Genomic DNA, 22,895 nt, shown 5'->3' on the forward strand with positions numbered 1-22,895 from the left:
AGCTATGGGTCGCAGAACGGTCGCATCTTGCTCTACCTCCTGCCCACGCGTATTCACCATTCACTTTCTTCTTCCAAGGTTTAAACAAGTTCAGTCTGCGAAGTACACGATTGACAAACAAGGGATCTCCTTTTTGCATAAAAATCGTACCATTTTACCCTGCGCTGTTCATCTAGTGGACGATATTACCCTTGCAAATCGAATCGACTTTGCTTGTTCGCGCGGTTCTCGCGTCTACTAGCTTGTGCCCTCTACGATTGTTCTGCTCAAGATCAATCACGGAGAGTTACGGTCGGCATTTTTATCACTAACAGCTAGGCAAACAACACTCAAAGCTGTCCAATCAGGCACCCCCGAGCGTCAATTGCCGTTGATAACATATTCCCATGTATGTGACTGGCCTAGCAGTCTGCCTAGTAGCCTGCTTCTTGTCCTCCTGTGATGGATTTTCGACATTACCCTGTCCAACAGGCAGATTATATCGCCTCTGCTTAGTATCGCGTGAAGGATGCGCCGACACAACGCCTTGTCACTTGTCAGAACTCATTTCACCTTCTACCAAGTCAAGCATATAAGGTAGCGATGGACAGTCCGTCCTTCATTCGACTATATCAAGCGAAGTCGTACAGCCTGGCCTCGGGCACTGCTACGTGCAGCCTACTGCAGATCGAGCTAAGGAAACATGGGTTCGTCTAGAATGGCCATAGATGTGTTGACTTTAACCGCGCTGATATACCAGTCCTCCTGTGATTGGTCCTTTTTGACAAGGAGTCCTTGATCGAACCACAGCGTCGGGTCAACCCTCCATATGAGCGTCCCCCTTACTACCTCTGATTGGGCATATCAAAAACCGATGAGAGAAACATCGAAAGAGCTTCTCTAGAGCCTTGTCTGCAAGTTTCGCTACCTACCTACCCATCTAGGTATCTGTAAAAACCATGATCTTAGGACTCTCAATTGATGTGACCTGGCTGCCTGGGTAAGAGACAAGCCTACCTGTTCTGTATCCTGGATGAAGTACAAGGTTACATTACTCAGGTCGTGCTCAAAAGAAACCAGAAACCCGAACCTACTACCTAACCCATCGTCACTCCATGTTTTTATACTAATGCTGCCCCCTCTTCCACTACCTTCCGCATAATGAATATATAAAGATGCAGTTTGTGGGTCCAAAATAAGTTAACTTGGCCTACAGATCGGGTCAAGATGAGGGCCCTAGGAAAAGTCTTGGTGTAGACCGGTTGTTGGAGTGTGCCCTACCGGTGTCGATCTCTTGGTTAATCCGGGGGAGGCAGTACAACAGAGTAACCAACACAAGTAACACGAATTTTGAAAGTTATAGGATGCAGAGGAGGGGTCCTAGAGATCGCTACATCGGCTCACGATTGGAGCAGACTCACCCCGGGCCGATGCATGGTGGTGGTTCACCCGATGTAGTCTTCTTACCCAAGCGCCCTCAAAGTAGCCTTCCCAGGTTATCGGGCCCGACAGACATATATGTTATGCTCGAATGCATATATAGAACCTAGCAGGCTGTCGTGAGGGTTTCTATCCTCTCCTGCCTTTAGGACTCCCTTTCCGCTTTTGAATTAATTTACCTAAGCAGCGAATGCGATGATACCCACACGACATGGCTAGCTCAGCAGGTTGTGCTTCGAGCTATTGCTCGCGAATCTTTCTCACATACGAGCCCTCTCTCGCTGGAAATGCCATCTTTCTCGCCGTATTCGCCGTCTTAATCCCCGTCACCTTCGCCCTGGGGATTAAATATAAGAGTTCCATTTTCGCTGCGACCCTAAACACTGGACTCGCATTAGAAGTGGTGGGCTATATCGGTCGAGTTCTGTTGCACAGCAGCCCGAATGATCGAAGTTATTTCATCCTGTTCCTAATTGGAACCGTCATAGGCCCGACGTTTATCTGCGCTGCGATGTTCCTGGTCATGCCGCAGATAGTCACTGTCTACGGCGACGAATTCCGTTCATGGAGACCAGGCTGGTATTCATACCTATTTTACGCCCTCTCAACTGTATCGGTCGTACTCGAGCTAGTCGGAGGTATTCTTTCAACGATACGAGATGATTCGGGTGATGTGAGTTGACGACCGTGAGAATTGGGATTCATCGACTAACAATCATCAAGATTGACACAGGTGTTCCTATCCTGATCGCTGGATTAGCGATTCAACTTTTCGCCCTAGCTATCTTTATTTTCCACGCGATTTTGTTCGCAATCGCTGTCCGCACGAGACACCATGCATTGGATATCAAGTTTGCTGGTATATACAACAGCGGATCCTTCAAGATCTTCTTGTTGGGTAGGTACCGACCCGAAACCTACCAACGAACAATCAACATACCTACTAGGTACTTACACAAAGCATAGCATTCTCATTAGCAACTCTCCTACTAGTTGTGCGAACGGCATACCGACTTGTTGTAGTCGCGGAGGGATACGGCAGCTCGATCGCGCAGTCCGAAATACTATTTCTGGTTCTCGACGGATTGATGGTCCTCCTCGCTAGCTTACTCCTGCTAGTATTCTTCCCAGGACGTGTATTGCCCGACTCGCAGCCTCAGACGATGACGCGCAGGATCTCCAAAACACCGCTTCGACCAATTCGACCGGCCCCATACGAATCACCGTCAACTCACCATAGTCCGACGTATAATCCGTCAAGCGTCAGGTCTTCGCAGCACAACTATTCGCCCCGTAAAATGCAGTATCCGGTACAGCCGCCTCCGCAGGGGGGCATGGTTGATAGCGATGCTTTGTGGTGAATGGGACTTCGGTACATTTGTGAAGGGAGGGATTGATGCTCGTGTGGGGATCTTGGTCTTCAGGAATTGAGGGTTATATGGAAAAGAAGGGTTACTATGGTTTTCTATTACAAGCTTATGTGGGTATTGGAAGCCTAGCTTCAAGGGCGCCACGGTGTCGTTCGCTTGATATTCCCCAGGAAGCTACGTTTTGCTTACGGAAATTGGCGTTCAGGATATTTTACGTTTTGGCGATTTGGTATATCGCGAGATTGTCACACCAGATTAAGCTGGTGTTTTCGAATTATTCAAATAACTTAGCTACATCACCAGATTACTTTACCAATGAGATCTTTTAGGATGAATTTACAAGTGAAACGCATTGTTTTGGTTTCATTCAGTTTTAGTATGTGTCTCATCTTAGATCCAATACATTGTCTCAATGGAATCTGATAGACTTGAACCTTGCCTCATGGCTTCATCTAAATCGTCGGCGATATACTCTAGTTGTGGGATCCCAGACCTTGTAGCTCTAATTCTTAGTAGGAATATTGGCATCATGATCGTGATGTTTACAATTGTAGTAGAATACGGCTGGTAGGCAAGGCTAATCTAGCTAAGACATTTTTCTGTAGCTCCCAGGTGCCGGTCGTTGATGACCTACATTAGACTCCCATCATCTAGGGCACTAGAATACAAACTAAGATAAGGCTCCCGTCCCATATCCCACCGCCAATCTTACCCAACAATGTCTCACTTGTGTGAGCTATGGAGACTTATCCCTATGACTAGGCGCCGGGTCTCCCTAGTACAAGTACCTTAACACACATAGGTACCTACCTACTAGGTACCCATAAATATTAATACTCTTTATGATATGACGGATATCAAGCCATGGAGAGTATAATAGGAGCTTCCCATTGGTCTTACTATACACCCATAGACACCTACACAAAGGCGCTTACTCAAAGAACATGGAAGGTAACGAGAGGTGAGTACCTACACATACTAAACATGACAGAAGCCGTAGGTACTCAACCGGTGTGTCGACAGGGGCAAATCTTCAGTAATATCTTTCTAACAATAGCGTCCTAGGAAGCGCCCATATGGTCGACACTCACCAATCGTAGAGTTGAACACCCTTCGTAAACAAATAGAGTCTAAGGAGTGGTTGCCGCCCTTGCTTTTGTTTCTGTATCGGCATACCAAGTTACCCACTCCAGCTCATTGGATATCGGGACACAGACGAAAAATGACTCACATGTGAGACTTGCTAAGAGCGGGTAACATCGTGTCTTTTCTAACTACACGGACGCTTGTGGTAGGTGCTGGCTCTTGGGTTTGGGGGTCCGAGGGGTATTGGAAGAGACTATTCCATCCCTTGCGTCGGCCGCTGCTCCAATCACCTTTACCATGTAGTCGGAATATAGCGGTATAAGCTAGCGGTGTGTAGGGAAATATGATGGTGTGTTACTTAAGGATACTAGGTACTTAATTGTCGGCACTTGGGCATCAAATTGAATGTACCCCCTTTAGCGTTGCTCAGTTGATGCCTTCCCCTTTTCGCAAATTTTGTCGCTGGCTAGAATAACAGGAACATTCCGCATAAATGAACAATTCATCTAGCTAGAACTTATATGAAGTAAATTTATAACTTAAAATCTCTTTCAATTGTAGTTCGCTTGAATTGATTTTTTTTCTTTAAGAAAGGTGCCGACAGTTGTATTACTAAGCAATTCTCCCAGAAGCCATTCTAACCCCTTTCCACCAAATATGAACACTGTGAAGTAACGACATGCTTCATACATATCTAGCATTTACTCTTTTATCTGTAAATGATTATTTATACATCGGTTAAAATCTGGTATGTTGTATGAATTGACATCATATCTCGAAATGTATGTGTTAGCTTTATGGCTTAGGTCAACTAGGTAGATGTCAGTTGTTATGTCTAACAATACCCTTCATGGATTTCTTTATGAGAACTTCCTTCCTTTGATTTCTGAACAAATTGCTTAGAGGTGAACAAAAGGATTATATGATACATCACAAGTTCTAAAATCTCATCACACTCTTTTTCATATTTTGTGTGTAGCTCTGGGTGAAGAACAACACTAGTTAGTTGTCTTGGAAACCCTTACCGCAAAAACGAACTCATTATACAACGAAACAATCATGGTGGCCTACAAGAGCAAAGACCTAGCTCCTAGAATATCGTATATGAGTATAAGTATTAGGATTTTATGCATGGAATTCGGAAGCCATAAAGATATCCAGTATCATCTTTCATAGGTATCAACAAGTAGGTAAAGAAAACTAAAAGTCAGTCAATACTTACCTTAATTTCTAAGTTATATACCTACCTAGTACCATCCAACGCAGATTATATAAAATAACACGCCAGCAGAAATAACTATCTGTCATAATGGCTGCACCAGGAAACGGCAACGCACCCGCTCATGGGTTTTCTCTCCCCGACGCCGACTTTGACGCCTTCAACAACCAGGCCATCCAGGACTACTACAAGAAGAAGGCAAATGAGGATATCCTGACCGGCCCAACTGAAGTTGAGGATGATATTGAAACGGAAGCAAGGCAAGTAGTCAAGAATTGGGAGAAAGTTGTTGGTCGCCAGGCCACAACAGAAGAGCGTGAGAGAATGACGGCTAAGATTCATAGAATTAGGGCCGGAGCTTGGCTCGAACGCACAAAGAAGAATCTCGTTGGAGAGACGACGGTCCCGATCGCTGTGTTCAACCGTTTCGTTGCCCAGAACGAAGGCTCTGTCGCATACGTCGCTCGTCGCATGTGCGATATGGCTGAAGAGCGCGAGCAGGCGGCCGAAGAGATCCGTAATCTCCGGGATGCTAATGGGAGACTAGCAATGGATGCGGCTAAACGATGCGATGAAGAGAAGGCTAAGCTCACGTCGGAGAATGATGAGTTGGCAAAAAAGATCGCCGAGCTTGAGGAGAATAACGAGCGTCTGCGCGACGACCTCGACGACGCAATTAATCAGCCTCCGATCGATGATAAGGCGAAGGACGAGATCGTTAGGTTGGAATCTGAGATTAATGATCTTCTGCGAGAGCATACATATCGAGACGCGAAAATTAAGACTCTTGAAACCGAGTTGAGGGAGTCGCGAAAACGAGAGAACGCCGCCAGAGACGAGATACGTATGCAAGATCGTCAGATTACGGAGCTAGAGAACAAGAACGATTCTCAGGGTCGCGATATCCGGGATAAAGACCACGAGATCAGCCAGCTGAAGCTATCTAAATCGAACCCCGAGAAAACGGACACGGCCGCGATCATCAAGGGTCTACGGAAAGCGAAGAGGGACCACGAGGAGATCAGCAAGGAAGTGCAGGCCCTGATCGACGACTGGATGGCCAGCATCGCGGACCAGAACAATCTCCGGGAATACCACATCTGCGTCGAGGATCTGAAAAAGGACCTGCAATTCCTGCGCGGGAAAGTGCTTGAGTTCAACGAGGGCCTCGGTAATACCACGACCCCCGAAACCAACGCTCTGGAGGTCCTCAAGTCCTTGACGGAAGAGCTGAACAAGCAGCCCAAACAACAAATGCGCACGCGTCTCTGGTCGCTCAAACTCGTCACGGACCTCAGCCTCGCAGAGACGCGTCTGAAGACCGAGCAGCTGCGCACGGATACCCTGCGCATGCAGCTCGAGATGAAGAAGTCGGACGAGCAGCTGTCCGCGGAGACGAAGATGCAGTACGGCATTTACAACCAGGAGGAGATCGAGCGGGAAGTCGACTCCCGTACACAGATGTACCGGAACCATCGCCTTGAGATTCTGGATAACATCTTTGGGGCCGCGGAGGATCTGAAGGTCGTGGCGATTCGGTGTACCCATGTGCCGACGCGGACGCAGATTAATGATATCTGTAAGAAGTATTTGACGCCGGAGTCTTTGCCGAAGCCGAAGTTGCAGCCGCCGCGGATGCCGAGAAACTAAGCACCTACTACCTAGGTAAGTAAGGGCTTGGTTTTGGGATAGGGGGGTTGCTTGCTGGTTGAGGTTGCTTCTGGGTTGATTGCATGGCTCTCTCACATGCTGTCTGTATATTTAAACTCCAATGAGCGTTGAGAGAGGAGATGGTTGAGGATATCTCCCCTTGGTCTTGGGTGGTGAAAAGGTTATTTCTCGTATAAGTCGCTGGACTGGAGACATGTCATGATGAAGATATTGAGTAATGTTTTTTGTGTTAATTCCCCTAGGTATAGTTATGACTTGTTTACGAATTATGTTTCTAGAGACGTTAATAGAAGCGCTACCTGGTAGTTACCTATACATTCCTATCAGTATTTTGTCACCTGGGCATGTTTGAGTTGAAATGGGGAATTGTTCTGTGACTTAGCTGAGATGATGCGATCTCTCAACACCAAAACCTCGAAATCCGCAACACCCTATAATAGAAAACACAACCAAGCGCAAGTGAATATCCAATCTTGGGGTTTACCTAATTGTCGCATTACATAGCTTCTCATAATGACATGACGGATCTACCTATTCATAGAGCCGGCACCTGGATCTCCCTCCACGCCAGCCGTCTTACCCCTGAATCCTCGGCTTTACAACACATCCAAATCATCGCCATCGATATGTCGCGTACAATCTCCGCGCACCGCCCCCAACTCTGTAATTATTCAAATCCGTCGCCACATAGCAGCGAAGACATCGCTCCGCCACACACACAGTCTCTCCGCGAAAGCGTATCTGTCTGTGGATGGCGTCAGACGGCCGCGCCAACGCCCATTTCACGAGAAGTCTCCGAGCCCAAGCACGGCCGATGTCCTAAGTAGGAAAGCAAGCTGTCGAATCGCAAGAGACACCGTTTTCGTCGAATTACACACGCACCTAGATTGGAGGCTGCGCTCCGGCTGTGATGGCATCCGAGGGCATTCCCCTCCCAAGACAGCGGGGCCGTGATGTTGATTCGCGAGTTCTTATAACACATATTTTCATCAGATTAGTATACGTCATCAGCCTCTACTTACCAATTTTAATTCTGCAAACATGCCGGTTCCGGGATGATCAGTAATCCGCGTCCAGTCTGCGATCATACCTAAAACAATCTCGCTTGCACCAACCCCGTCAACGGTCGCGACCAGAACTCACACGGCCCGGCACGCCGGGATGCGCCACGGCGGCGTCCTCGAGCCACAGCCTTCCGCGGCGTCGTTGGTGATGTGTATCGTCCAGTCCTGGAAGCACCGTCCGACGCGGCGCAGCCGGGGCACGGACGAGCACCACGGCCAAGGAGCTGGGCCGCAAAGCCAACCCCGACCCTGCCTAATTTTTCGTCAGGGAAATGAGTTCACCAGTCAGCAGCTGAGTCTACGTCACCTTATCTCGTGGCTTAGCACCGGGGACGGGGCTCCGTTGAGTAAGTAAGTAAACAACGGGGTTGGCGATCCGCAGATGCTGGCGTTGATGTTGTTATCGACGAAGTTGGGTTTTAGGTGCGGTAGTAGGGTTGGCTAAGGAGCCACGACTCAGACATACCCAGTGCCGCGTCACCCTATCTGATAGAAAAAAGACGTTCCCGCAGAATAAGCTCGATGGGCTAGAGGAAGCTACCCGACCCGCGCTCTAGTCTGACGAGCGAGCGGAATATTTTGAATCATTGATCTGTAAGCGACCTGAACCAAGCTCTGCCTTGGTTTGGGCGGTAGGGATACCGCGCTTAACGAGTCAGATACATACATACCTGACGAAACTAAGATTTCGTTCCAAGATTCCATTTCGTGTAGTTATTCCAATTTGCGTCAGTGGTCCTGCGCTTATTATTTCGCCGAATCTAAGTCGTGCTCTCGTTTCCAGAGTGGGTTTAGCATGGTATGGGAAGGTGGTGTAGATAATGGCATTGGCGCATGGTGGGGGCGCGAAGCTTGCTCGGGCTCTAGGTTGACATTAGGGTACTTACAACTACCTCTGCTAGAGAAGCTAGACCGGTCTATTATGATATCAAGATACTAGCTCCTTGGAATCAAGTAAGAGTAAGATGATAGTGGGTTGAGAAATGTAAGGCACCTGTTCATCCACTTACCCCCTATCCACCCCCACCCCCGAAAACACAAATACATGCGACGATACTGGTTAAGATCTAGTCAGACTGGCTGTGTATAGACTAGGCAGCAATATATTCTGGTGTTTTAGCTAGGTCATGTAATCCTAGAAGAGCTGAATGTTGGGTAAGGGTTATGATTACTGGTAGTGCTCTATCGGTGAACTCATGATTCTCGTGAAAGAGAGCTTTTGACAAGCGGTTAGTGCCGTCAAACTACCTAGGTATCGTCATTACATACAGCCTCAGTGCCACCTTCTTGAGTTAGCGATTAGATCGTGAGATAGAAATCACCTTGGACGACGAAGTTCCAAGATTGTTGCTATTGCACAAAAGGGTGTCGGAAAGCGACGCTGTGTGGATATTCATTTACGTTGGGCACGAGATTCACCTAACTAGACGTATAACGTGATAACATCAGGCAAGTTCGTGAATCGACTTCGGCGTTATGGGGTCGTACGTTGAGAGACAAATATAATATAGATGTGCCTGTAGTCAGCTTTTAAAGGTCCGAATAGTTACTCGACGGGTAGTAATTAGCCCCATATCTCCCCAAGTTATATCCATCATAATAGTCTATAGAGTCTAAAAATCCAAGAATCTGGGGATTGTGCTTGGCTTTGACCCGGCTGACTAGTTGCCCGTCGGTTTCACGACGAGTTGGCATCCTGAGATAGTCGTAGGTTGCAATATGCGTCGATGGCGCGGGGGGGTTTATGGGGCCGGAGTTCTGGAGTTCTGGGGTTAGGACCGACTGGGCGGGCGCACCCCCTGCGACGCTTAGAGCAATCCCCGTTAAAGGGCCGTTGAGGCGGACTTGTATAGACTAGTGTTGATGTTGTCGACTTAAATGAAGTTTTTCGCGATCTTTGAGTATGAATGTCTTCATAAAAGATAGTTTGAAATACAGGTTACGTAGAGAGAGGATGTCACGTCAATCGTCTCATAGCTTATGTAAAGGTTGTATCGCCTGGCTGCCGACAATCTCTGGAACCCCTGGAACCTGACGATCGAAAACGACCCGGGAATGGATAACCAATTAATTCTGGCGAGACATGCAGTTTGAGCTTGTTCTTTTAGACTTCCAATACCGGCTCTTCTTGCTGCAGGTGCCGCTGATCGTACGACATCATATAATCGTGTGCGCATGTGTATAGCAGCGGATGTTACTAATCCGGGGGAATAAGCATCGATAAAGTGTGTCTTTCATGGTTCCCCAGATTTCTTTTTTCTCGGCATAATGCGGTGTGATGTTGCCTGCGAGGTCCCCAATGCGACAGTGCTGGTTCTCCCAGTAGATTAATTTCCATATATTAGTTGGAGCGCCTTTCATTCGGCTGGTGACGTAGTAATGAACACGGAACTGTCGATAATCGTACATTGGTGTCAGTTGAACAACCTTGGCGCTGCATCTGCATGCTACTGTTTCAATATGTCGACGGTTATTATGAAGTAATATGTGGTATAATCAATGAAATGACATATTGAGGCTGATAGGGCTGGTTTTGCCATTTTAAGCTTTTCTAGAGCCGTGTCAATAATCGAGTAAATTTGGTTCAAGTTGGTTTAAGTTGGTTTAAGTTGTATGTGTCTTTTCTTATATTGGTCGGCTAGACGAGGTGAGTTTTTGGGGTAGGGCGAAATCGCCCCTCACCGAGAATCGACATGGGATGAAAAGTACACCACCCACGCTGTAGTGTAGATTAGCTACCGCCAATGTCTCATCACATGCTTTTCATCTTCACATCGTTAATGACCTACCCTCCGGTCTGAGTTTGTATCGACCTCATTATTAAGTCTCCGGCATACTTACACTCTAGAGAGATAGTGTCGTTGTATCGCTCCAACGCCGATAATTCTTGTCTTGTTAGGTGGTATGAACGACCCCGTATGACGAGAATAAGCGAAAGCAAGAATCGAACTGGCTGGAATGAGCTGATCTATAGCCAACCTGTTTTTAGAAGTCCTTACATACAATATTGTCGAGTGGCCTCATTTCATAACCGCCCACCCAAGTAGCCAACTAGTTATCGACTACTTATGCATATTAAGTCGGAATAATGATTGTCACGGATCTAGATCTTGATCTGTTAGGTCCTATCCGGCATTCTAGATTTGGATATTCGGTCGAAAGATTCGGCGTTCTAGTCTCAAAGCGCAGAGAGCCTCATACCTTCGCCGCCTTCTGTAGGATCGTTCCTTGAAATTCGGAAAGTAAATAATACCTAGACGCTAGCGGCGCCGAGCTAAGTTGATTTAGAAGGTAAGCAAGCCCCTGGACAAAGGAGCAAATGAGAGTGAATGGAGGATAGCCAATATGACTGCTTGTCATATGACTTCTTGCTAATTGAGGCACCGAGAAAATTAGTTTATCTTTTCCAGGCCTCAGTTTTACGAGAAAACATGGGAGAATTGACCTGACTATCGCGTTTGTGTTGGACCTGTGGATGGTGTAATACTTTACTTTTGTTGTCTCTTCCATGTGAACTGCCTAAACGGGGTGTCGGACCAGGGTCGTTATCAGATCTTTAGTACTGCGTAGTACATATGCATCTAGTTGTCCTGTGGATCATGAAAAGCTTGACAGCAACAACAAGGTTGAGATTAAGCTCCTATGATTAGGCATCTCAATTTCCGTTTCGACCGATTATCATGAACCGTCCAGACGTTAGGGAGAAGCGGGCCGCTTCTCAAACCAATGAGAGTTAGCACTATCGTAAGATCTGGAGTCGGTATATCTTAGTTGCGGGATGAAAGGCAGAGTGCGCCTCTCCCACCTGTCGGTGGTAATTTAGCGATGGTCTGATAGATTTGTGTGGCTTCTACAAGTGCTGACAAGCCGCTGACGCATGTTGGATCCGCCTTACAAATCGTCGATGATGTGTGTTAGGATGTACGCTGTAAGGAAATAAATTGCAGAAGAAACATTTCTAGATGTAAAACAAAAGACGTCAATTTCCGACCCGAGAGAGATGCATCGGGATGTCATGAACTTTAGGTATGTGGGATAGCTTGGACCTAGAATGACACGTGGAGAATGCCAAGCCATCGCAATTGCGCATGCTGAGGCTGTCACGGATGACTTGGGACTTTTAATTATTGACTGAGCCTAGGCAACGACAAGATGTTGAGTAACGATGATTTGGGAGGTGAAGTGGGATCCATACCTTGATCCACCCTCGACCCTACCGCTTAGGGGCGAACCCTAATCCAAGGGCGATGGCGTGAGAAGGGTTGAACAGTATCGCAAATCCTCTTCGAAGAAAGTTTGGGTAGGGGGTTAGGATTAGGAATCGTAGGAAGATTTGTCATTTCCTTGGACGACAAGAATTCTTGCAGCGCCGTGCAATATTAGTTCAAACTTCATGATGAGAGAACAGTTGACGCATTTGTCATCGTAGAATAAATGAGCTACCGTCTTGGCACCCGATACCTTTAGTCGACAGGCCGTTTCTTGTCCGTGACATTCGGACGAGTCTTGAGACGCTTGAGATCAAGATTAGATTATCGGTTCCGTCGGACAGTTGAATGGCTCCGGTTGATTAGGTAGGTAGTTTATAGAAAATACGGAACATCCCCACTACGGCGAAGACTAAGAAGACCAGGGAAGTAACATGATCCTATCCCAATCAGGATAAAACGTGCAAACGGTCATACTTCATCCGGGGACTTTCAACAAGGATTAAGGACCCCAACCAATTTATCCATATTGCTAGACTTCCTGACAGTAGCTCATTTGGGACCAGAAACTTGTTGCTGGTAGGGCCTTCGTAGCGTCTTGGTAGACGGCAAGGTAGAAGATAGAGGCGAAGTAAAAGTTAGAGTATTACTAGAGGTGAAGGAAAGGAAAATAAAGAAGGAAAACGAACGAATAGCATACCTTAATCGATTAGAGCAATACGGAACGGGGCATTGGTTGTTGCGGACCAGTGAACTTTAACCTTGTAACCCTGCTAGCATCTAGTAGCGTGGACCCTGCCGGTACTGTAGGTACCAAAGTACCACCCCGGGACCCAATGATGCTTAGTGTTCCGGTGATTTTATACGTTCACCCTCCCCCATATTTCTTTTTTATCTCACCTTACTTGCTTCACATCTCAACCAAACACATCTATCTTCAGGATCCAGACCACCGGCCCTCTCTTCTACTCTTGTCTCCTTCCCTGAAGAGAATGTACTTGTCTTTCCAATCCAGTCTTCTCCACAACTTCCATATACTTGTCCACCCAAGACTATGTCACCTTAGACACATAAGCGAAACCGTGCTTAATCTACTTACCAAGAAGTAGTCAACTCTTGACCATAACCAGCCATGACTCGTGAGAGAAAGTCTTGCTCCTCCGCCTCCGAGCGTAGCACCGTATTCCCGCCGACTCCAAAATGTAACTAGTCGACTAACTCACAACTATGACGAGCCTAGGTGCTTGTAACTTGGCCTTACCACCGCTGCCCCTGTTAGCCTTAGATACTTGTAGGGAGGCATGATGATTGGCACCTAAGCAGCAATGCATGGGCGAGTTAATCGCAGCTCTTGACCGGTGGACGAATCGGCGCCACGTCCTATCTGATACTTCCTTTTTGGGTATAGGGATTCCGAATATCCAAGCATGGTCTGTCTTATGGGTTCTCTTTTTATCTACATCTAGTTATACTATACCACACTGCACTATACTATCCCATACATCTCAACACAAGACTATGACCACACAGACATGTGCTTTGCGCCGGGGTGCACGATTCAGGAACCCCCCAGCAGCATGGGGGGGACGACGTACGATATAATTCTGGCTGCGCCCGTCTGATTTTCATCTGAGCCAGAAGGATCGTTCTAAGCATAGCCGTTGGCTGACGTCTACACCCCACGGTGAATCGTTAGAGATCCTTTAAAGAGTCTGATATTACTCACTATACAACATTCGGTCCCGATCAGTCAGCATACAACAAAGCCCTACTTAGGAGAGGCGCGTCCCCCCCTCAGCTACCCATAGCTCATAGCTCATCGCCTAGCTTCAGTTATAAGGCAAGCTGCCTCGTCTTCTCACTACTCTTTTACACTTGTATCAAGGTAGTCTTCTTATTAGATCATCATGTCGTCGGTATCTTCGATTCACCAAGCTACCGCCACGGCATCCGCCTCCTCGGGCGGAAGTTCTCGCGCAGCATGGTTACTAGCACGGCAAAAAGTCAACACTAGGTCCGTAACGTATTATGCGGCTTCACTCAGTGCCCTTATCGGGATCTTCATCATCGCCCACTGGCTTCGTTTCACATTCGTCAAACTTGGCTGGTCTCGTTCACGTAACCCGATATTGCTACCTTTCTTTGCTCTTTCAAGGTGAGATCGAATTCTGAGAATATAGGTTTGGGTAATCTAATAATCTCCCTTAGAGTTACTAGAAGAATATTCGTACGGAGTCTACCCGGGTTTACCTCAGTTGGCCATGCTGTTCTTGTAACGGTCTATGTGGCTCTGAACGCCACATTCGGCTTTTATAATGTTGATTATAGTGTCTCTGCCAATGTGGCCTCCCGACTTGGCTGGTGAGTTTTTATACCGCCCCTTCGATTTACTATGCTGACATATGTAATTATAGGATAGCGACGGGAAATATGGTCTTCGTAGTATTCCTCTCACTGAAAAACACACCTTTAGCATTCCTTACAGCTTATTCCTATGAACGCCTCAACGTCTTACATCGAATCGCCGGATACACCACGATGCTTTGCGTTATTCTTCACGGAGGCCTATATACGTCTTACTTCATCGGTGCCGGAAGGATTTCAACCCTTCGAGAGGAAGTCGTCACAGCTGGTATCATCTCTGGATTCACCATGTTTGGCTCTGTTATGGCCGGCATGATTCTAAGGCGCTTTAACTATGAACTATTCTACATTGTTCACGTTATCTTATTTTTCGCCATCGTTGTCAGCCTAGGTTTACACCGTCCCGAGCTCGATTCCGAAAGGACACTATACGCAACTATAATCCTTGCTGCACTGTGGTTCGCCGATCGTCTCATTCGGTTCTGCCGACTAGTCTACAACAGCGTCAACAACGAGGCCAACATCTATGCCCTCCCAGATGGCGGCACTAGAATAGTGCTTAAGAAGCCTATTTCACGCGCCCGACCCGGAAAGCACTGCTACGTCTGGCTACCGAAAATTAGGACATTCGAAACTCATCCCTTCACCATCGTGGCAAGTGAGCCTTTCGAGCTTGTCATCAACTCATACAGCGGTTTCACCCGTGACCTCCACAACCACGCGCTGAAGAACCCTGGCGCAAGCCTCAAGGTCTCAGTAGAAGGCCCATACGGTACCGTTCCGGACCCTCTGGACTTTGATAAGGTTGTTTTGGTCGCAGGTGGCTCTGGTGCGACGTTTACATTTGGCATAGCGGCCGATATGCTTTCACGAATGTCCGAGAGCTCTAAGCAGCAGATCGACTTCATTTGGGCTGTTAAGGGACATGGTATGCAATAACATTCATTGGCGAATTTATTTTGACGTGGAAACATACTAACTGTCATTTAGATAACTTAACGTGGTTTACGCAACACCTGAATAACCTCCGCAACCATGTACACGCACCAAAGATCGCTCTAAAGGTACATGTCACCAGACTAGGACCTGAATCGCTCCGAAATTCGTCCTTAGAACAACCTGCGTCGGACTCTTCTACTACGGACCTAGGACCATCTGCTCTCGAGAAAGGCAACGTGGACTATATTAGTTCTAGTGGCCCGGCGTCCTCTGCCGCTACCCGATACGAATCCGACCGAGAAGAGAAAGACACTACCCGACCCACGGACTTCCCATCCGCAGCAACGAGCACGACGAACCTCAACTTGCCGATCAGGCCGGGAAGACCTAATGCAGAGGCAGAAATAAGGGAGGCGGTGAGCTCAATGACTAAGAACCAACGAGTTCTTATAGCTTCATGCGGACCCGATAGCTTGACCAACATTGTCCGGAACGTCGCGGCAAGCTGCATCAGCGTCGACGGCCCTGCAGTCGAGGTCCACTGCGAGCAGTTCGGCTGGTGATCTAATTCACTTTTTTTTCATTTATACGAAGCATCACGAGTTAGTTAATGGGACCTGTTTCACATTGTGGATGGGATGATCAGCGGGCTTTTTTATGCAGTGTGGGTAGACGGCGTTTCGGAGTATATATGTCTATGATGTATGTATATCATGTCGCTTTTGAGTCGACTATCGAACTAAGGGATCGGAGAGGCGCCCGTGGGGAAATTCCATCATACCCTAGAAGAGGAAAAGTAGAAGATAGATGTGGATGCTCAGCTACCACCAAACCAGGTATATAGGACTAACTACCTAGTTACTACCTACACTATACCATACTCAAATAGAAAGGAGAAGATCATCAAAATTCTCACATGCTAGAGCTATCTATCTACCCACCTTCATGCCCACTTTAAGGCGACTAAACTAGAATCTTCCGAAGACAGATGCTTAAATGAACAACCCGTGCCAATCTCCCGCAATGCACTCCCTCGTCCAATACATCGACCACCTATTTACAACATGTCATTCGTCCTCTCTCATTTCCAATATTTAACCTTCATACCATGCATGTCTAGTCTCACCTACCCTTTACCTAAGCACCATCTATCTCCAGGGCCTTATCAGCACGTCATTGTCTCAGCCAGCGACGGTGCTCCCGCACATGCCTCATTCGTCGTCCATTGTCTAGGGTGCGTCCCAGCCAACTGCCCTATCCAATTAGCTAATGGCGCGACCTTTGCGGTGCGCCGTCCAATCGGGCCGGCGCCAGCGGGGTGGACTAATTTATGACTTGCCGGTTATGATACTTGGTACATATAAACAAACAATTAACACTTAGGTATAACTTGGAAGCATTGATTGCTTCGGTAGAGACTCGGGAACCCACCCAACCACCCTAGTCCACGGCTTTGGTTTGGTACGTAGACGAGAGCCGTCAGATTGTGTAGTATTCAATCGGAGATCATTTCTCGTGCCTCTTTGTTGTCATTGTTCGTCTTTTTTTCAGGCCGCCATGGACTTACCTAAACTCGGGTGGCGTGTGTTAGGGAAATCCCATTGTAAAAAAAACCAAACCCCCCAAAGTGGGATATTCCCCCGTCTGCGTAGCGGCGTACAATACCTACCTAGTACCTAGCAAGTAAAACGACGCCTGTGGCTTTGCCCTCTTAGCCGCTGATCACCCAGCCCAAAGCCCTAACACGCAAAAGTTTTAGTGGACTTTTTAGTGACCCGCGCCGTAGCCAAGGCGAACGAACCCTAACAGCCTGAGTTCCAGAAGGTCTGGATTATTAAGCTGATTAATCTAGCGACTTTCATAGGTATGTATGTACCATCAGATAACGCGCCTCACGCCAAGCAAGCAAGCGCACCGGGAGACGGGGAGAAAGAAAGAAAGAAAAGACGTCGTCACCAGTGACAAATGCCCAGACCATTTCTCATTGGCCGTTGGAGGCACAGGATTCCTTACGGGATTCGATCGACGAGACATGGAGGCCAGCGAGATCTGGGCTGCGCACGCGGTACTTACACACTTACATCCACATACTATATCTACATACATACAAACGTGCCTTATCGCACGTCATGTCATGTCATGCCGTGACGCTGCCGGATGAGGGTATATCCCTCGGGCTGCGACGAATAGGCGAAGGGCCAAGATGGTACTAGGTTTGCGACCTTGCACGCAGGGTCTTAATCCACGATGAAACGCCCCTAGCTTTCTCGGTAGCGAGCCGGAGAATACCATGGGGACATACACCGCATGCTAGGCACTGGTTAGTAGGTATTGTGCGATACAGCGTACGATAACTTCCAACAACGAGGGACAACATCTAGGCTATCTAAGACACGACACAGCATTTGACATGACATTTGTCATTGTGTACGTCGCCTACCTTACACAAGCCAAGACTACTAGGACCATCCAGAGCTTTTTTTAAGTGTAGGATGAAGAAAGCTGATGGTGATTGTGATTGTGATGATGACGATGACGATGAGGACGACGAAATCTCCCGCCAAGCATTTAAAAAGGTGTTATTATTTTTTTTCCTTTTAAAGTGTTTCGGGCGCTCCCCTTTGTCATACCCCAAACCCCCTCCTAATCCGGTCTTGGCCATGATCCAGCTAACCTCTTCCAAAGCCGCAATTGACTGATCGGTAATCCTGCTCTTTGGAGAAGTTGTTGAGGCAGCTGACAGGATCGCGATCCCAGCTCGGTAGGTAGACATTGTCCACGGTTCTTTAAAAGGGAGCGAAGAGGCGTGAAGAGGCGTAAAGAGGCATGAAGAAAAACGGTGAATCGGAGTGGGGGGTATGCCGGGATGGGGTTCCGTTCCTGTTAGGATCTGGAATCTGGAATATACAAAGGCGGGAGACCGTTCTTTGACGCGTGTTGCTAACTGCTGACATGTGCACCCTATCTTCCCCGGACCTATAGCCGCACTGCTAGTCAGCCTCAAACCATAATAGATTGCGCGGACAGGCCTGACGTGAGATAATATAGATGATATTATACATAATACCGCCAATATAGATGCACTTGCAGATATATTCTTACATCTTCTAAGTCGGCTGCCGGACGTTGTGTTGCCCGAGTATCGAACAGGTATCTACACCCCCAAGCCATCTTAAGTAATCTAGGACTCTCCCGTGTAAAGGAGCACAGAGGTCGGCTTGGACGGCTCTTTTTCCGACTTTTCCGGCATCTGAGACCCCTCCGTCGTACTATATGTCTCTTTCCCACCTGAGGATGTCTACCCCTCCGAATCATTGAGGTCATATTAACCGATTCACTCCTATATAGGCAGGCCAGACATCAGTTGTTCTTCGAGGCTTAAGCCCCCGACGTCCTTCTTTAACGCCTCGCCGACCATGCACTATATGAGCCATTTGATAGCGCGGGTAGTTACTTGAACCTGCTATCACAAATGGAGTTCAATGCATCCAATGATATGACACCAACTCCACACTACTCGATGTGCTTATATGCCACGAATGAACTAGGACTAGCGGTCTATTGATAACCCTATTATTCCTTTTCCCTTTAGTTCCCGTAGTTCTTTGTTAGCTGAAATGGTCCGATTTGTTTAAAACCATTACGTCCGCTCCTTGGCAAGCCACGTCGAAGCTATACTGCTCATCGATATGATTGCTATCTCAAAGCTTCAATCCGGCATGCTATTGGTCTGGTTGGTGTGATATATTCAAATTGGGCAAACATTCAACTCATTAGTTGAGCGCGTTGCACTTTGGGTAGAGTATCTGGCCAAGATTCGAGATCCAGTACGTCATCTACTCTGAATGACGACAGTGAAAGAGTGTTTTCACTCTTGCGCTAACGGAGGACTCGTAATCTAGAGAAGTCAAGGTCGAAAACTTGGCATTTTGCTACGTTCCGAATGCTGCTGTCTTCCGAGGTTGGTTTAGGAGTATCCTTGACTTCGAGGACTTTGGTAGAACTAGACCGTCGCGACTTCATACAGGTAGAAGACTGTCTTTGTGACTTAGGTTACCTATATGAATGAGTTTAGGAGTGAGTTACACCTGTGTTGGTAGCTCAAAGAACCCCTAGCTTACTATACAAAAATACAAAGGTCTCTAATTAAAACCACCCTCCCTTTTTGTATCTACCCCTTTCTCACTACATAAGTCTAATTGATTCGACTATTCCAATTGAATGGAGTGCGTCTTTTGAGAGTTTCAACTGCTCAAGGTCTTCCCCTGGGGGACTTGCTGTACGTCTAATTCTTTTCATTGGTATAGATGATGAGGGGCTAGATAGCTGTTACAGTCTGTCAGACCTCCCAGCATCCGGTCATATGTCATTCGTCAAATCGTACAACTGAATGTACTGAGTGTGGTTACACAGGTGGTTTCTCGGTAGTCAATCTGTTATCTTATTCAGCCACCACGTCTTTTCCTTGACGAAGAGTAGCAAGGGGTTCAGGAGTGGGGGGTAAAAGAAAAGAATCGTGTGAATAGCATAATTAATATTTTTTGGGGTATGATGGCTAGTACTTCTTTCAATATATTTCATGTAGAAAGCAGGTAATTCATATCAGGGTACCTCATCATCTTTGTGGGGTGGCGCGCCCGGAGAGCTCATTAAGCTCTAAATGGATACGTGCCAGAGCTTAACTTCCGGGAGAGTTAGAGGTCTTAGTCGCCGTAAGGACTTCTCTTCATGTGGTAAATATCTTTGAACCAGGTTAGAAACCGAGTTGGTGACTTGATTCCGTATGGTGTAGAGGCTAACGACTAGTATATGAGGCTTAGACGGGTTGAAGTTCAGTCCATTAGGGGTTTAGCCCACTAGGAGACTGTAATAGTGTAGGCGAAGAGCCTAGTCTGTGTGTATACCACGATCCTAGGAACAGAGGTCTAGATTCCATCATAGGTTTATCGCATCCACCAAATTGCGACACTGAGAAGGTGGCTGCCTAACTAATACCTTATCATATTATTCCTAGGACAACATATAAGTGAGGAAGACAAGGTCGATATTACCTGAGTTGTAGAAAGTGACCCCTATAGACAGCATAATTATAAGCGATGTCGTAATCTAAGAAGACCATTGCGGCCTATATGCGACTCCAGCGCAAGTAGGTCTCGAGAGTAAAACCTTCTAGAACCTGTCATTGCATATAGTATGCTGATGCCTCCGCCTCGAACGATTGTTGCATCAATCCCCTTCGAGTTGCGATAGCACTATGGGACCACCGCTCAATGTCAGACAAGTGGCGACGGCGGAGGTCATGCGTATCAGCTACTTGTCGTAAGATTGATATGATGCTCGTCTTATACATAGCTTGGCGTGGAAGGTAAGAATTCTGAGGGATTAGAACTAGTCCAGTCTTGTACTGTCGCTTATACAAACTGCAATTTTCGACTCGAATTGATAATCTTCCGGGCCTTCCGGGGTCCAGGCCCCTATCCCGTGTCGTAATATCAACCTCAGAATTATCTCGGGGGCCGACAAAGAGCCGGCCACTACCATGGACATAGACATATACGTAGATGAAGGAGCTCGGTTAATATGTTGTCTCCCTTGTATATCAAATATGACAGAGCTAGGGGCTTCTCGTTCCCATTCGAAATCCCATGCCAACGCGCGCTTGCTCCAGAGCGGTATAGTAGGAATCGGATGGACCCTGAAACCGGGAGGCGGCGTACAAACTTCGAGTGCACAGCCTCTATCCGGCGCTTTAGCCATATTCCGATAATATGTGTTTTCCGAGTTTCCGGGGAAACGAAACCCACTAGTATAGAGCGATGTCAACCCGATGGGTTTGTTCACGGTAGGGCTAATAGACCTAGCTACCAGCAAGACCCTGCTGGTGTGCGTTATGAATCTCGTAATGGGAAAATTCCGACGCTTTCCCTTGATGATTTAGAGTAGAATGTTCGATCCTGCTGCCTAGTATGATCTCATTATCGGCTTCAATTCCAAGATAATCTTAGGCACCAGATTCCACAATGACAATCCGAGCTCGCGTACCCCCACGAAAACATGACCTCATGTCATGGTTGCTCCTGTTCAATCAAACCATCTCTTCCAATATCTCACATGGAGAAGAATCAAGCTCTGCATGAGCCTCTTAATCGGACCGTATGGATGTAGATGTGGGCTCATTATCCACTATCGAAGGGTCGTTCCCGCTTGATAGATCTGTTTGATCTTAACCACACACCCTTCATCTCACAAGATATAATAGCAAAAGATTTTGCACTCAATTCTGTAGGGCCCGCTCATATCCGGGAAAAAGACCGAGGCCGAGACTCTGAGTATGGCATCTAATGATCGAAACGATGATTTCGGGGTGTTTACGGGGTTGGTCTTGGCAAGATCTATGACCTAGATCAAGACTCAAGAGTCCTCACTAAGAGATTCGAAGAAAATAATCAAGGATTTCTCATAGGTCATGAAAAATGCCTAGGCATATGTGGGTATCAATTGACCCATTAGAAATTATTAATTGTCACGATGAAGAAGATTTATAGTTGAAGTGGAAGAAAACGAGAATCTCCAACCAGAGAAAGTTTGGATGATTAAGATTAGATAAATTGGGATGACATAATCAGCTTACCAAAGCAAAAAAATGATTATGTAATTTTCCCTTCCAAAATCCCCAGCTCTGTTCCTCTTTAATCCTCAATTCTTCGGCATCGAATCTACCTAACACCCATCCTAGGTCCATCATTCACGCTTCTTAAAAAAATTCGGATGACCTCCCGAACTTTCGCATTCATTACCGTATCCAAGTCCCCCAAACCCCTGCCCAGCTTTCCCCAGTCTCCACAGCGCAAAAGCCCTACCTAGCACCTCCTACCTAGCCCGCCCCGCCTTCCCTTCCCCCTTTCTCTTCCCCACGGGCGCGCTTACCACAGCCAAACCCAATCACCCCGGGGTCGAGCCGGGCTGGCGGAGACGTCCTCGGAGCAGCCTAACCGCATAAACGCAGCGCGCCTCGGCCCCTCCCCCAAAACCAACCTAACTCCCCAAATCCTTTGGGGAAAATCACACGATGCCGAAGGCTTATACTATAGGAGCTCGGCCTTAGCCTCCCTTTGCTCTAGGTAGGTAGGTAGTCTGGGATCTAGTCGCCGTACCCGGTTTCGGTAAGTATTTCGTGCCTGACGACGGAGAGGCTAGGTAGAGCTTGGGCTGCTATGTATGTATCTGCATCTGGGTTGGGGATACTGTGCCTAGTATAAAGCGGCCCTGCGTCATCGGATAAGATGTGCCGCAGAAACACTACCGGACCGACTACATACCTCCCTACTAGGTACACAGAACGAGCCCTGGCTCGATCTCGAAATGATATATGACGCCCGCTAGCAGGGCTCCCCATAATCCGCTAAGCGGGCGCAAGCGAAGCGATACGCGAAAAAAAAAAAAAGTTGCGAAAACTTGGCGGGCTAGGGTGTTTCGCTACGGGGGAGAGAGATTATCAAGATAATCAGGAGGGAGGGCAGCCGAGGTCCATGAGATCCATTCCCAGATGAGTATA

The 22,895-nt window shown here is 47.3% G+C and overlaps 3 protein-coding genes across 3 annotated transcripts; all 3 read left to right on the plus strand.

The window, feature by feature from the left end:
- The first annotated feature begins 936 nt into the window (after positions 1-936).
- On the plus strand, positions 937-3,138 carry GGS22DRAFT_57292 (RTA1-domain-containing protein). The gene is made up of 3 exons (XM_047967446.1): positions 937-2,092; positions 2,143-2,317; positions 2,386-3,138. Exons 1-3 carry the CDS (start codon positions 1,631-1,633, stop codon positions 2,778-2,780), a joined length of 1,032 nt encoding a protein of 343 aa, XP_047815665.1. The 5' UTR covers positions 937-1,630; the 3' UTR covers positions 2,781-3,138.
- Positions 3,139-5,019: 1,881 nt separating this feature from the next.
- GGS22DRAFT_196386 (uncharacterized protein) lies at positions 5,020-6,744 on the plus strand (the record flags this gene model as incomplete). The annotated part of the gene is made up of 1 exon (XM_047965811.1): positions 5,020-6,744. Exon 1 carries the CDS (start codon positions 5,185-5,187, stop codon positions 6,742-6,744), a length of 1,560 nt encoding a protein of 519 aa, XP_047815666.1. The 5' UTR covers positions 5,020-5,184.
- A 7,048-nt stretch (positions 6,745-13,792) lies between these two features.
- GGS22DRAFT_57384 (ferric reductase NAD binding domain-containing protein) lies at positions 13,793-16,236 on the plus strand. The gene is made up of 4 exons (XM_047967448.1): positions 13,793-14,192; positions 14,246-14,398; positions 14,452-15,329; positions 15,392-16,236. Exons 1-4 carry the CDS (start codon positions 13,945-13,947, stop codon positions 15,901-15,903), a joined length of 1,791 nt encoding a protein of 596 aa, XP_047815667.1. The 5' UTR covers positions 13,793-13,944; the 3' UTR covers positions 15,904-16,236.
- Positions 16,237-22,895: the final 6,659 nt, after the last annotated feature.

The sequence above is a fragment of the Annulohypoxylon maeteangense genome (genome assembly GCF_022496945.1).
Source record: "Annulohypoxylon maeteangense strain CBS 123835 unplaced genomic scaffold GGS22scaffold_18, whole genome shotgun sequence".
NCBI classification, from domain to species: Eukaryota; Fungi; Ascomycota; class Sordariomycetes; order Xylariales; family Hypoxylaceae; genus Annulohypoxylon; species Annulohypoxylon maeteangense.

Coding starts and splice junctions, on each gene's coding strand:
- GGS22DRAFT_57292 (XM_047967446.1), top strand. CDS start 1,631: ATGGCTAGCTCAGCAGGTTGTGCTTCGAGCTATTGCTCGCGAATCTTT. Junction 2,093..2,142: donor TACGAGATGATTCGGGTGAT/GTGAGTTGACGA, acceptor ACAATCATCAAG/ATTGACACAGGTGTTCCTAT. Junction 2,318..2,385: donor CTTCAAGATCTTCTTGTTGG/GTAGGTACCGAC, acceptor CACAAAGCATAG/CATTCTCATTAGCAACTCTC.
- GGS22DRAFT_57384 (XM_047967448.1), top strand. CDS start 13,945: ATGTCGTCGGTATCTTCGATTCACCAAGCTACCGCCACGGCATCCGCC. Junction 14,399..14,451: donor GTGGCCTCCCGACTTGGCTG/GTGAGTTTTTAT, acceptor ATGTAATTATAG/GATAGCGACGGGAAATATGG. Junction 15,330..15,391: donor TTGGGCTGTTAAGGGACATG/GTATGCAATAAC, acceptor ACTGTCATTTAG/ATAACTTAACGTGGTTTACG.